General features: G+C 32.6%; 2 protein-coding genes across 3 annotated transcripts in view; both read right to left on the reverse strand.

Annotated features, from left to right (window-relative positions):
- LOC107169967 (uncharacterized) overlaps nucleotides 1-14,809 on the reverse strand; it is a 47,379-nt gene that overhangs the window by 6,584 nt on the left and 25,986 nt on the right. The window contains exons 2-4 of one of the 2 annotated variants that reach the window (XM_089222553.1): nucleotides 10,479-11,025; nucleotides 8,383-8,995; nucleotides 6,700-7,159 (exon numbers count right to left, since the gene is read on the reverse strand). In XM_089222553.1, the coding sequence (XP_089078679.1) occupies nucleotides 6,700-7,159; nucleotides 8,383-8,995; nucleotides 10,479-11,024 (1,619 nt within the window). In that variant the 5' untranslated portion in view covers nucleotide 11,025. Of the gene's footprint in view, nucleotides 1-6,699; nucleotides 7,160-8,382; nucleotides 8,996-10,478; nucleotides 11,030-14,809 lie in introns of both variants that reach the window. The other variant, XM_089222552.1, reaches the window with a different exon arrangement.
- LOC149057456 (uncharacterized) lies at nucleotides 2,882-5,733 on the reverse strand. Its single transcript, XM_089222554.1, has 2 exons — nucleotides 3,359-5,733; nucleotides 2,882-3,295 (listed from the first exon to the last, which is right to left on the reverse strand). Exons 1-2 carry the CDS (start codon nucleotides 3,834-3,836, stop codon nucleotides 2,946-2,948), a joined length of 828 nt encoding a protein of 275 aa, XP_089078680.1. The 5' UTR covers nucleotides 3,837-5,733; the 3' UTR covers nucleotides 2,882-2,945.

Genomic DNA, 14,809 nt, shown 5'->3' on the forward strand with positions numbered 1-14,809 from the left:
TTTCTTTTATTTTTCAACTGCTATTGTAACAATATATTAAGAGCCTTAATAAAATAAAATTGCATCGGTGTATTGATGGCACGCCTTAGATATAAACACAAAGTTTTCTAATCTGGAACTCTGAACAAAACTAATTTTTACCAATATCTCGAACGCTGCATATATACCTACCTTTTCTCAACATTTGTTTTCTTGTGGAATCACTGCAATTTTTCGACGACTACTTTTACCAATTTGTGTACCAAACACACACGATGACCGTCATCGGGCGTAACTAGAAATTCATCATAGAGGGGGCAAGCTTATTTAATTGTTCCTCAATTTTAGATTTCATTAAACATTGATATATTTGTTAGCTATTTACGGGAGGGGACAATCCGTTCCCCTCATTGGCTATTGAAATGCTTCAACTGAATGAAATACCCACAAAGTTATGTATTGACGTATGTTTACAGACAGAACGTAGATTAGCGTGTTTACGCAAAAAAATAAAGCAATACTAATATATTGAATTGGCGATAAACGTTGTTCGACATGCGATTTAGCTCATTTTATATTGACGTGTGACTTAACAAAAAACAATATATGTCTGACAAGTTACACCCGCATGTTCATCATATTACATCGTTAGATGAGACATAGATGTAAAATAATTTATAATTACCGATTTTAAATAGTTAAACTTTAATTTTAATGACACTTAGTGTGAGATAAATACTGATAATCATTGACAATGATTCGGACATCTGGTGGAACTGAAGAGTAGGTAGGGGGCATGAGTGTTATATGATTAACTTTGGTTCTTTATGTAATTTTCGCAAAATCGGTACAGTAAATTAATTCCCTTTTTTCACTTTTTATTAGATACGCATGTAATGACAGATAACATGTGATCATAATTATATGATAATTAGTAAAAAAATATTTGTATATTAAAAACATGTTTAAAAAAACAACAATTTACCACATGCCTGAAATAAAATTATACAAATTAATCAATATACATATTTATATTGTGATAGAGATATGTCCAAACATACCTAACCACCTAACAACCTAACCAAACAATTTAAATGTTTTTCACAGTATATATGTCATAAAATATATATTTTCGAAAACTTTATGTGATATTTAAAGCCTTAAAGTTTTGTTTGCATTATCTAAACACACGACTATTTTCAAAGTATCTATATTATAGTACTTAATAAAATAAAAATTGTTTTTTTCAAGAACTTTACTTGAAAAGGGTTTGTATCAGTGTATACTTGTCTAATGTCTAAGATTTCGGTTGCATATTCTTTATTAATTTTTTTTTTAATGCTAACTTAGAGGCAACATTTTTTAACAAGTCAAAATCATCAATTTCTAATAAATTGTAGGTACTAAAGAACAATGTTTTTCAAAAACTAATTGTCATACAAATGTTTCTAATTATACTCATTTATGCATAGATTTTAGGTAATATTTCTTTTGTTGTAGTTTATACGAAAACCGTGACTTTCACAAACCCTGTATTATCATACGTTATTACAAATTATCACCACTCATATGTACGAATAATTTCATCGTATGGATAAAGTTATGCATCAACCATAACCGTTTAAAGTTTTCGTATACAAATGATGTTACAAAGTATGCCAAATTAGAATTTCATGCAAAAAATGTCCAATTTGTCATATACGAAATACATTATTTTACCGTATAGGTACAATATACAAAACCTGTAGAATATAGACAATATTTTCACAAACCGCATACATTAATGCTGTAATATTTTGACGCGTATATCAATAATACACATAGGTAATATCATAAAATAAATACCAATCAAATAACACAACGAATCGTTTATTCGTCTAAACGTACATTGAACTCCTACGAGTAATGTGGTATAGACATTTTATTATTTAGAGGTATAATTGTTTTACTAAGACTTATCCTCAAAAATATTATCTGTTAATAATAAAATGGCTATACTGCATTAATTCCAGGAATTCTATGAACATTTATACGAATAACCGATTATTTGTATGTTATTTAATTGGTTTTAATTTAAAATACTACTTATGTATCGTTAATAAACTCGGCAAACTGGAATATATGTATGTGATTTGTGAAAATATTGTATATATTTTACAGGTAGTCTATTTTGTATTCGGTACATAAATTTTGATATGAAATTCTAATAATTTTATTGTCTTTTTTTAAAATTAATGTTTAGTAATATCTTTCGTATATGAACACTTTAAAAATGTATAGTTAATTTTTAATTTAAATCATACGATGAAATTATTGAAATTATTCGTACGTGTGAGTGGTAATAATTGCAACGTATGATAGTACAGGGTTTGTGAAAGTCACGGTTTTCGTATAAACTACAACAAAAGAAATATTACCTAAAATCTATGCATAAATGAGTATAATTAGAAACATTTGTATGACAATTAGTTTTTGAAAAACATTGTTCTTTAGTACCTACAATTTATTAGAAATTGATGATTTTGACTTGTTAAAAAACGTTGCCTCTAAGTTAGCATTAAAGATAAATTAATAAAGAATATACAACCGAAATCTTAGACATTAGACAAGTATACACTGATGCAAATCCTTTTCAAGTGAAGTTCTTGAAAAAAAAACAATTTTTATTAAGTAGGTACTATTATATAGATACTTTGAAAATAGTCGTGTGTTTAGATAATGCAAACAAAACTTTAAGGCTTTAAATATCACATAAAGTTTTCGAAAATATATATTTTATGACATATCTACTGTGAAAAACATTTAAATTGTTTGGTTAGGTGTGTTTGGACATATCTCTATCACAATATAAATATGTATATTGATTAATTTATGATAATAATAAAAAAAAATGTTTTAACGATTAAATAGATAATATTATTAAAATATACATTGAATCATATATTATGATGTAAAATAATTAACATTTAATTAAGGGGCATATTACTAGAGCCACAACAAATCATTAGTAAGAAGAATTTTTTTGTCCTACTCCATAATGATTTACGTCGCCTCGCAATAACCGGGGTTATCGTTGGCTCCTTTCCAGCACCATCACTACCACCGACGTCGGTTATCAGTTCCAAGGAACTAACCGATTCAGACCGTTTTGACAAGCCGCCTACAGATTCCGAGTCGACCTCACCAAACTGTATAGCAATGTTGGGCATCGATACTGCTCGAATGCCTCGAATGCGAGGTATCGAATCCTCGAGACCATCGATCTCAGACGGCTGAACCAATAGCGTAGACGGGGCAAGTTCGATCTCGTATTTTTCTGAAGTAACAGGCGTTATTATTTTCGTATTCATCAATGGAGTATCGTAACAAAATGTCGTACTCTCATAGAATATCGGGATTGGTCCTGCAAGTGGCTCGTCTGCAGTCGAGACTGAATCCTCCACCGTCGTCCACGAGTCACTGGACAATGTATCCATCGCGACATCCTCGGGGTGGTCCTCGGTGACAGAAGATTTATGCATCACTGGCATATTGGGCATTGAATTACATCTTCTTCTTAGCGATAAATCCACGGGTCCATGACTTTCCACTATTTTTGGCTGATTTGTACGGAGATCTGAGAAGACCTGCGACATACGATCGGTCGTGGATAGCACGAGCGGATCGCCGGCTGAAGATCTCTCCATCTCCGGAACTGAGCTAAGTCTTCCGGACGTCTGCAAATCATCTATACTTTCCAAAATGTTCTTTTTAATTCCCCGAAGATCGTCGAAAACTTGTTGCATCACATCATTTTTGGACGATGTAATTTCCGAATTATCTCCTTTCAACATCTTCAATTCGCTGATAATTGACATGATCGTTATATATTAATCAAAATGTACGTTTATTTTTGATTAATAAAATTAAGTAACACTTAATGAAGCTCGATAGTTCTATAAGTACAAGAATATAAATAGACTTTATAACTTTTAATTACAAAAGAACGATATATGTATAATATGACGTGACCGTTACAATACTATAGTAAATTATGAATGACGAACATTTTGAATGTTTATATTTCAACACTTATTTTTACCATGGCAACAATATTTTTATTTATTATATAAATAAAATAAATAAATAAATACTAAAGCTAAATAAATAAATACTAAAACTCTTTTTAATTTTAAAATGATTAGGCTCGTATCAGTATTTATATAATATTGTTTCTAGAATATTTTGTCGTACTTTTTACATTTTTTTTTTTTAATTTGTCTTTATTTTTAATTGTTTTAATGTCTTTAGGGCGTTTTACAGTGCATATTTTAGTTATATTTAGTGCTTTAAAAGCTAAACCCTACTGATAACACATGCCTTAAATATTTAGGAAAGAATGTTAAACATTTTATTTAAAATTAATAAAAATTAAATATAATGAATATACCTACATTGATTATATGATACTTGTATAAATCAAAAATTTCCATTTAAGGAGATGTGCAATCAATTATCACTTGTAATTATACTTAAAATGTTTGCCTTATTTCATCAAGAGAATGTCGTAACAGCATGTGTTATCTCAGTTTTATAAATGTACTACATATCAAATTGTCATTCACTAGTTTCAATATTGTGCTGTTTATTATGATATTTGAGCGATTATTTGAGCATTATTGAACTCTTATAGGTAAGAAATTTATCTAGTTTCTGTCGTTGATTGTTTACAATATATTAATTTTTAAGTGAGTTACGGAACTCATGTGCAATTTTCAATTATTTTTAATTTACATACTCATAACTCATTTAAAAATAAGAATATTGTAAAAAACCAACGAGAGAACACAGATAATGTTCTTACTTAAATGTTCAACAATGGGTCAATTTGCTTTATCAAAATTATAGCACACTATTGAAACTAGTAAACGAAAATTTGATATTTATGATAGTAGATGTGTATATACACAAGACGGAGACAACACATGTGGATGAGACAGGGCCGTATTTAGGAATTTGACACCAAGGGGCAACAAAAAAATACGCCTCATTAATCATTATACACAATACAAATTTAAATTATAAAAAAATTCTCCTACTCAGCCGCCCGGGGTAACAGTACCCTGTAGCTCCCCCCTAAATACGGCTCTGGCTTTAGTATGTTATAAATTATAAGTATATAACTTATAAAATATAGACATTATACTCAAATACTGTTATTATTTACTATTCTAAATTAGCATTCTGTCATCCTGACGATCGAATGATAAATGTAATCACTCTCCCATAAATAAAAGATGAGTAAAATATCATCGTTATAATAATGTGCAATTAATGCTTAGGGAAAACATAAAACATAAAATTATTTAATGTCTTAAGTTTTAATTACATTTATAGATGTACGCGAGAAATTTTTTACATACAGGAAAACTGCAAATATTTCACCTAATAAAAAAAAAAATAATAAACCAAGAGACGAATGAGCAGAACCGCGTTTAACGAGGAACAATTTCCACCGGTGGCAAATTTTACTGTGTTTGAAATAAATGATAATTAAATCTATACACACGAAATGTATTATCTGGATAAAGTCGACAAATACATTCAACTTCGACGTGACCAATGCTACTCACCATCTGGGCTCATTAATTGTTCGTAATCATTATAATTATAAATAGGTAATCTATACGAAATTTCTCCAATGACAGATTCTTTATACATTCCCAATTATTTATAATCAAGTTAACAACTCTTAATCGAATATATCGATGTTTTTTTTTTTTTTTTTTTGGGGGGGGGGGGGGGGGTACTTAATATTACATACTCCACTGAATGAAATAAACAATTTCCGTCACCCACTTTCCGAAAACGACGCTAACGCAACAGTAGACATAAGATTGTGTGCGTCCAGAAATGCACATTGCACAATTGCACAATGAAAATATATACGCCAGGTCTGTAACGCACGTCTCTGATGCCGGCGACGACACAGCATACGTAGGAATAATGGGCGATAGGTTGATGTGTGTATGCACGCGGCAAGCAACGCAAGTCGCTATGTAACAACTAGCAATATGTCAATACGGCAAACTTTATACTTTTATAATAACTATTTAAATAATCATTTATTTTTAGTCATTTCTCTTTTGATGGCTAATCTGCATACCGAGTACTTGCGTTAGAAAAAGAAATCATGAAATCGGTCTAGTATAATAGGACTTTATTTATATATATAATTGTCAAGATAAATCACCTCACATTTTAATATAATGTATATATATGTACATAAAGAATTAAGATAAAGATAATATTTTATACTATTATGATCAAAACCTAAAATACACCAATTACATTAATATTATTATTTATTATACCGTTACGGCGTTATACTTATATGGCAAATACTTAAAAAAAATAAACCAAATCGTTGATTCCCACTAACCCTAGTTCGTATGGTCTTATAATATGGTTAGTGTGTTACATGTGACACTTTGACAACTGACAAGTATAGGTTGTTTAAATTTCAGCACCCATTATTATATTATACAGTTGAGTGACTAGTGAATCACTCGAAATTATGCCGTGCTGATGATATTTAACAAACACGATGACAGTGATGAACCATTCTGTCTAAATAGTTATGACTATAATACGAGTACATTATACACGTGCAAGTTCAAATACGGTATCGCGGGGTGCGTAGTGCGTACCTACTATATTATTAATAATTATAATACCGACCTGTAACTATGCGTCGGTTGCAATTCGCTAGCCGATAGCGAAAGCGTCAGACTCTTAGCGTCGGGCAACTGGGACGAATTGCACCTGACCGGCTTCGAATCGAGCAATACTTCGTGGTTTCCAATATCCTCGTAGATTACTAACGCGTTGCAGTAGTAGGATATGACCGGCGCTACGACTGTCCAACCTAGACTGATGCGGTTTCCGTCGAACTGATAGGAGCGCAGCGAAATTTTCGTGCCCGACGACGGCTGCATCGAAGCGAGTGGACCTTCGGGTGGTGGCACGCTGTCCTCGCCGCCGCATGTCAGCTTGGACACGGGCAGATCCTGAAGCAGACCGTTCTCCAGCGACGGTGGAGTGGCGCAAACGGCCGTGTCACCGGCCGCATGAGTTGCGCTATGATTGGACAGCCAACTAGCGAAGTACAATAGACTGCAATCGCAGTTCAACGGGTTGTCTAAAACGTAAAAGTGCACAATGGAAATACACATTTTAGATAACTAACATAAATAGTGCGCATCATGTAAACTTCACCGATTGTGACCTTTTTTCATGTAAATTCCACCAGTACGTTTATTTTACCTGAAAAAAAAATGTAAACTCCACTGGTATGTTTTTTCATAGCAGTATCAAGTCAATTTTTCCAATTATTTTTTTTTTTTCAATAAAGTAATAAATATATTTTTTAATAAATTCCAAATTAAAATAACAAATTGTATAAAAAATAAATATAAATGGCATTTTTTGAGGTAAAATGCATTTTTTTAAGGACATGTTTGGCTATTTTTTAGAGCATATTTGTATGGTTTTGAGTACATTTAAATCCAGGCCCTAATTATAATATATTTATTGTATTTAAATACAATAATTTAAAAAAAAATCATATAAAAATCAAATAGAAATAATATAAAAATATATAATTATTAACATTACGTAATACGTACCTACGTAATTTATGTACAGGTTTATTACTTATATATATTATATTCAGATACTTATATCTTTTTTTACACAATATTAATATAAATAATATAATAATTATTGAATATCTAATAGAGCTTTTGTAAAGTGATATGTATATTTAGATTTTTATATGGAATTTACATTTTTTTTCAGGTAAAAATCGGTGGAATTTACATGTCATAAATCCAACCCTAAAATCGACTACCTGAAAATCGGTGGAGTTTACAATCGCCCCATAAATATTAGGTAAACCTATTATACATATATGGTATGAGAGTGCGATAGCTATTACTAAGAGGATGTCAGCGCACTGTTTGTTTTTTTTTCTGACCCACAGACCAACCCTATGTTATTAATTTTAATACTAAAGAGAATTCACCTTTTTTCAAACTTTAAATTAAGAATATTACCTGTGTCCCTATGTTACTTATTCTACGATATTTTAATATTTTATGTTGGTTATGACTTATGAGTTATGAGCATGTATACATTATTACAAATTAAAATGCTTATTATATGAATTGTATAAAAATGTAGGCACACGGGTAAAGTTAATAATTGTTGTATTATGTTAACTATTGTATTATAAGCATAAATAAAAACGTTGGTACCTAATGTCGTTACTCATTCACGATGATTTTATCAATAAATAATGCATTGCAGCTATATGCTCGTGGCTATTATTTTACGAGTATATTCAATTGATTTCGGTTATACCTGATAAAGAAATGCTCGTTATGTGCTTGCCGGTGTTCAGTGCGCCTTCGGTCACGATGGATATGTCGTTGTCGTCGAGTTTAATTACTTGGATGCTCTTTAGTGGCACGATGAGATCAGACGTCAAACTCCTCAGAAAGTTGTGTGATAAATCAAGCGTTTTGAGTTTGGTCAAATGAGCGAGTGAAGCACTGGACACCGCAACGATGCGATTGTTGGCCAAATCCAAATGGGACAGTGTAGGCACTGCTCTAAAACCGTGATCCTCGAGTACGTCGATCTGATTGTGGTTAAGCGTCAGGGACACGATTCCTTCGAGTCCGGCAAATGATCCCCGCCTAACGCTGTTCAGCTGATTATGCGCCAACGATATGATCTGTAAATTCGGCAATCTAGGCAACGTGCTGGGGCCAAGTTGACCGGCCAGCAAATTGGAGCTGAGGTCTAGCTCGACTAACGACCGCAGCCCTTGGATATGGGAAGTCGAAGCTGACGTAAGCAGATTGTTTTGCAGTCGAAGTACTTTCAAAAATGGCAGATTAACGAACGCGTCTGGACTGATGAAATGAATGGAATTATTGCTCAAATCCAAAAATGTCAAATTCGGCGATCCCTGCAATTAAGAAAATAAATGTATGGTAAGTGATTACCTAGATCTATAGTCTAAGGCCTAAGCTATAAATTCCATTGTTTTTATAATTTACATAATTACGAACATTCTTAATATTATGTAACCGTATATTTTGTCAAGCGTAATATAGTTTATAATTACTACCTATGAACAAATTTTAATTAATTATTAAGTTAACCCGATTTCTCCTCGCAACATTTTGTATATCTATCGGAACTACTCGCTTAATAAGCACACACTTTTACGAAACATAACAAACATATTATTATATAATATTACGTGCTCAATGTCACGGACGTGAGTCATATACACTCATACTCGTCCACATACATATAGAGACTATTTATTTATTAATAATGTCAATGCTTTTTTCATTTATTACGCCCACAATATAGGTGCAACCTTTCAAATATTTTCTTAACCCCTTCGCCTAGATATAATATATTGGTCAATAAGTTACGAAAAATGAAAATGTTTTCTTCAATAAGGCGTAACAAATTGACTAAAAACTAGTATATGCTACAAGATTTTCTCAAGTTCAGCCATTCTAAATATTGAAAGAAATTTTGTCAATTTATTAAAGAATGACATTAATGACAACATATAGGTAATAGGTACCAGGTACCCTTTTGGCTTTTGTTAATTAATTGATTATAGAATGTATAGGAATTTCAAACGAAGAACAAAATAAGGGTTATCCCATAAAAAAAATGATCTTTTAGTTACGATTTATGCGCCCGCATACTATAGGTATAGGTACTCTACATTCTATATATTCTATATATAGCTTTAACATAAAAAAAAACATCAACTGACTACGTGGACATATTATTTACCCAGGCACAATGTCCATACCTATTAACCTGCAGGCTGTAATAGCGTTCACCATATGGTAAATCAAAACCTGCATGTGTAGCAGTGTAGGACGTAAGTATTTCCAACTTCCGGTACAATTTTTGTACACCATGTTTGCGTCCACGTTATGTTCGTATAATATAGTTATTATAAGTAATATATACATTTAAAATAAAAAAAACACTGTAATAATTTTTTTTTTAAACCCTTTTTTACTTTTTTAGTGAGATTTTGTTGCTTTACGCAATATTTGGTTGGTTAACTTACTATAACCAATGACATAATCTATTATAATTATGTCGTGGGCGTTTAATAAAAAATAATACTGAATGATATTTTTTAAAATTGAATTGTTTACAATATAACATTTTTAGATTTTTAGTTTTTAAAATGGGTCTGTGTTACGTTGTTTAAAGTTATAAGATTTTCGTAATCATTTACTTTATTTAAGTTCTATAAGAGCTTTTTTTGTAATATGTTAAGTGACCATTTTTGTATTAGAGAATGTATTATAGGACCTATAACTACTATTTATTAAGTGTTGGAAAAATATCCCACGAATTATAAGAAGATGGATTACCGGTAAACATTATCATCATAATTATTATACCTTGAACGAATTGTTGTGGACGGTGTGCAAACGGTTGTGGGACAGGTCGAGACGCTCGAGACCATTGAGCATGGCCAGTGCTGAGCTTGGGACCCGCTCGAGCTGGTTGTTGGGCAGGCCGAGCGCCTGGAGTGGTGACCCGAGTCCGTCGAATGCGGCGTCCGAGACGGACTTGATCTCGCCAGACGACACGACCAGCCCGTGCAGCGAGACGCCGTCGAGCATCTTGGCCGGCAGCGATGCTACGTTCTGCACGGTGCAGTCCAGAAGCGATATGGATGACGTGCCGGACAGGCGCCTGAGCGCTCGGGCCACTGTCTCGAATGTCGATTTGCCGCCGGTGCAGCGTAACGTGTGTGGCAAATCGCATGCGCACGACACGTTCCGCACCTCTGGGCACTTCCATTCGCCACTTCCGCTGCCGTTCATCTGTCGCTGTACATCTTCATATCGTTGCAGAAGATCTTCTTTCTGCGGCTCATGCAGCTGACCATCGGAAATCCGGAGTACTGCGAGTATGAACGCCGTAGACACCACACACAACATCCTGCCTGCACAAAATAAATGTTACCGTGTGTTATAATAAGTATTGACAATATTTTTTTTTTACATGGATAATTATATGTTTGTAGTTTGGGTACAATAACTACGTCATTATTTTCTGACCAAGTTTTGGTTAAACGGTCGCTTTCGCATCGTAAATTATTTGCCATTGCAGTATAGGTATACCTATAATTGTTTAAAATTAGTAATTATTAAGACGGTTCACATAACGGAAAAAATAAACTGTAACAAGTTGCGTTAAGTTTTCGCTGAAAATAGTTATCCTATAAACAGAACTATGATGGTTCTTTGTTTTTAGAAAAATATTATTTTTTTCAGTTTTTCTTCAATATCTTTATATAATTTATTTAATAACATGAAACCTTATTTAATATAACATATTTTCTGATATATAACCAATAGGTACATCGTGTTCTTACGGAATTCAGAGTGATTGGAAAGTTATAAAATTATTATAATCACTTTTTTGTCTAATTTTAGTTAAGTTCAAACTTTGATCATTTATTCTTAAATAAAATAATTTTTAGTTTTTTTTTTAAACTGGAAGGCGTTGAAGAAAGCTATATGATCAACAAGTTCTTCTGATTGTACCTATTATTTGTAATTTTGGTGCATAATTATTGATTAGTAGATTGTTCCATAAATAAATCCTATGAAATGTTAAAATTGTGTGTTCTAAAGCAGTGTTTATCAAACTGCGGTACGTTTACCATGAAAAGCGCATAGGGATTATATTAGATAGTACCCATGTAAAGAAAATCTTTCTTTAAAAAAATTTCAATTGCTTATTAATTATTATGAACATTAAATATTATTTGATATTAGGTGGTTACTGGTGGCAAGGCTGGGCATTAACGCGTTAATAAGTTTAAGTTAAGTTAATTTAACTTTTTAAGTAAATAAGTTATTTTTTTTATGTTTATTAACTTAATTAATAACTTAAGGAGCTTTCGAATTAACTTTTAATTAACTTGAGTTAATTTTACTTTTAAACAAGTTAAGTTAATTAAATTTAATTTTGTGAACTATTGTAGGAATACAAATTGCTGGTAGGTACACATTTGATAAGGTTATAAGTATACTAACAAAATGTGTACTGTAAGCTTTTGCACACATAAAATAGTAATAGTTCTTTGGTCTAATGACATGAACAATTTTAGGTACCAATTATTTTAATTTTACCTATAAGAAAACAAGAAACTTTTTTAAACTTAATTTGAGTTAAAAAGTTAATATTAAATTTTGGTTAACTCTTAACTTAATTCAATTGATAGAACATTTTGAATTAACTTTTAACGATTAACTTGATTTAGATTTAAATTTAACTTAACTTAACTGAGTTAAAAAAAATCATTAACTTGCCCAGCCTTGACTGGTGGTTTTATAAATATCAATGGTGTTAGTATATACATAACATACATCGTTTGTATTCGTAGTAGATATTTAAATACACCCTAAATAAAATTTCACATGTAAATAAGGTATACATTTATTGATCACAAAAGGTTATTAGGTCAAGTACGAACAAATGTTCGTAATAGGCAGGTGATAATCGACTAGGTGCTTATAAAAAGATTGAGAACCGCTATTCTAGTGTACCAGTGGATTTCAATATAATATTGTAAGTCCAGGACCTCGAATTCTAATGATGCACAGGGACTCGCAAAACCTGGGAACGGCACTTGGTTAGCTAAATATAAATAAAAGGACAAATACTAAAAAAATAATAACAAACAAGTAATACGTAGTACCTAGTTAGAATGTATGTAATCCTACGTTGGAATTAATCAAAATAATTATACAAAAATCAATGTAAACATTATAAACTAAAAACACGCGCATACCATATAATGTTGCGTATGATACGCGCCCATGTGAAATGGGCGTATATGTATACAATAAGATTACGAGAGTAATTTTAGCCAACCGTCGTATAATATATGCCAGTTTATCGGATTATTATGTATAATAGTGGCCGTGCTGAAGACGTTTGTGCGATGAGTAATACAATTTTATGCCGGTATCAATGTTGTGACGGTTTCTGCAATGTCTCACGATGGTTGAGAATGTTGAGATGCACTTTTACGAAAGTAACGAAAAGCGTCGTAATATGTCTCCAGATATTCCTAAAGGCTAAAGCGGCTTGCAGCTCACACAAAATAAAAAATATGCGCCTCGAATTTATTATGGGTAGGTGTATGACACCGAATCGACATTCGACAATAGAAAAATGCAATACGCAGCACGGCATGTGCGCAGGAAACGTGTTAATAACGTGCAGTTACATAACAATTAATAACACGGAAGAGTTTTGCTGTTAGCGCGTTTCGCTACCACTCAACCAAGATGCGCAGAACTTTTAATGAGAGGCTCTGTTAACCCTCTATCGTCACACGCGATTTCACCGATGGTCTTACCGTCAGCCCGGTTGTCTAACGTTTAATTTTCTTTTTCCAACGGTTAAACCGAACTCTGCAATGTAACGTTCATCTTCGTTCTGCACCGAATCATCGCCGTTGGTGCGGAACGGCGTGAAAATCCTGTGTGATCACCAGACTTGTGTTGTTTTTTTATCGTGCTGTGATCAGCTGGCATTCACGACTAATAAGTTATTTTTATTTTTATGTATAAGTTATCGAATTTTTGTTTTCCGTCTTTGCGGTTGCAAAGCAAAACGCAGAGTTGTTTTCATTCGCCACCCGCGAAGTGTTGCAGCAATACCTGAGCAATAGTTGTTTAGATTTTAACGCACACCAGTATGATCACGTGACCTGCGGCGAAACTTTTACAGTTACTGACACGGCTTGAGCTAGCGTATGACACAGGGCAGCAAACTGCTTATGTTGTTACTTGTTCGTGGGTCTCCGTTTCCGATTCTCAGGGAATATTGTACGAGGTAAGCGACAGGGGAAGGATTTTCGAACTCAGAACAGTCTTTACGCCAATCCGTTTCGCTAGAACTCCTCCAAAGTGCGCAATGGGTCAGAAGCTTCAATCCTGCTCCATGTTCAAACTCTGACGTCCCACGACATCACCAGCATAGTTCAACGTTATAATAGTCTTACCGTCGACCGTGCTGCCGCGCACCGACCCAGTTGTTTAACGTAAAGCCGTATGCTAGCTGATTTGCATGGGAAAAACAAAATTGCTTGTATTAGTGTTATATGTACTTATGTCCAAGCTGGTGACTACGTTGCACTGCACATGCGGCAAAATACTAACTATTTTGTATTCTTTCTCGTGCAGTGTGCAAATCAGCTAAGATATCAGCTTAATATAAATGAACTTATATGTTTCGTTTAGATAAGCGTTATGACATGTATATCACTAATAAGTTTACCAGTACCTATATATACAATATACAGTGAAAACTGAAAACTCTCTATAACGAATCTGAAGGGACAAGGTTTTCACGTGATCGAATATTATTATTTTTTAATATTATTTTTTAAAATGTTTTGAACACTTCGCATAAGAAGTAAAGATTGATATAACCACGAGTGGTGAGGCCAAATTAATAAATAACATTATTTTTCAAATCAAAAGTCCATGTCCATGTAGAAGACTTGAAATTGTGCTGAAGCCTTACAAATTTTTTTTTTTTGATTTGATAAAATTTATTTTTGTTGTTTAAAATATAAAAATTAAGAGCATATTTTATAACAGGTTAGATGTATTGGAATGTTTAGAATACACTAGATGCATCTTTTTAAGAAATTACATTCCCAGGCCTCATGCTCTTCAGTTATTATATTTACTACCTACAT

Source organism: Diuraphis noxia, unplaced genomic scaffold, assembly GCF_037042655.1.
Source record: "Diuraphis noxia isolate RWA-SAM2 unplaced genomic scaffold, SU_Dnox_SAM2 contig0003, whole genome shotgun sequence".
Classification (NCBI taxonomy): domain Eukaryota; kingdom Metazoa; phylum Arthropoda; class Insecta; order Hemiptera; family Aphididae; genus Diuraphis; species Diuraphis noxia.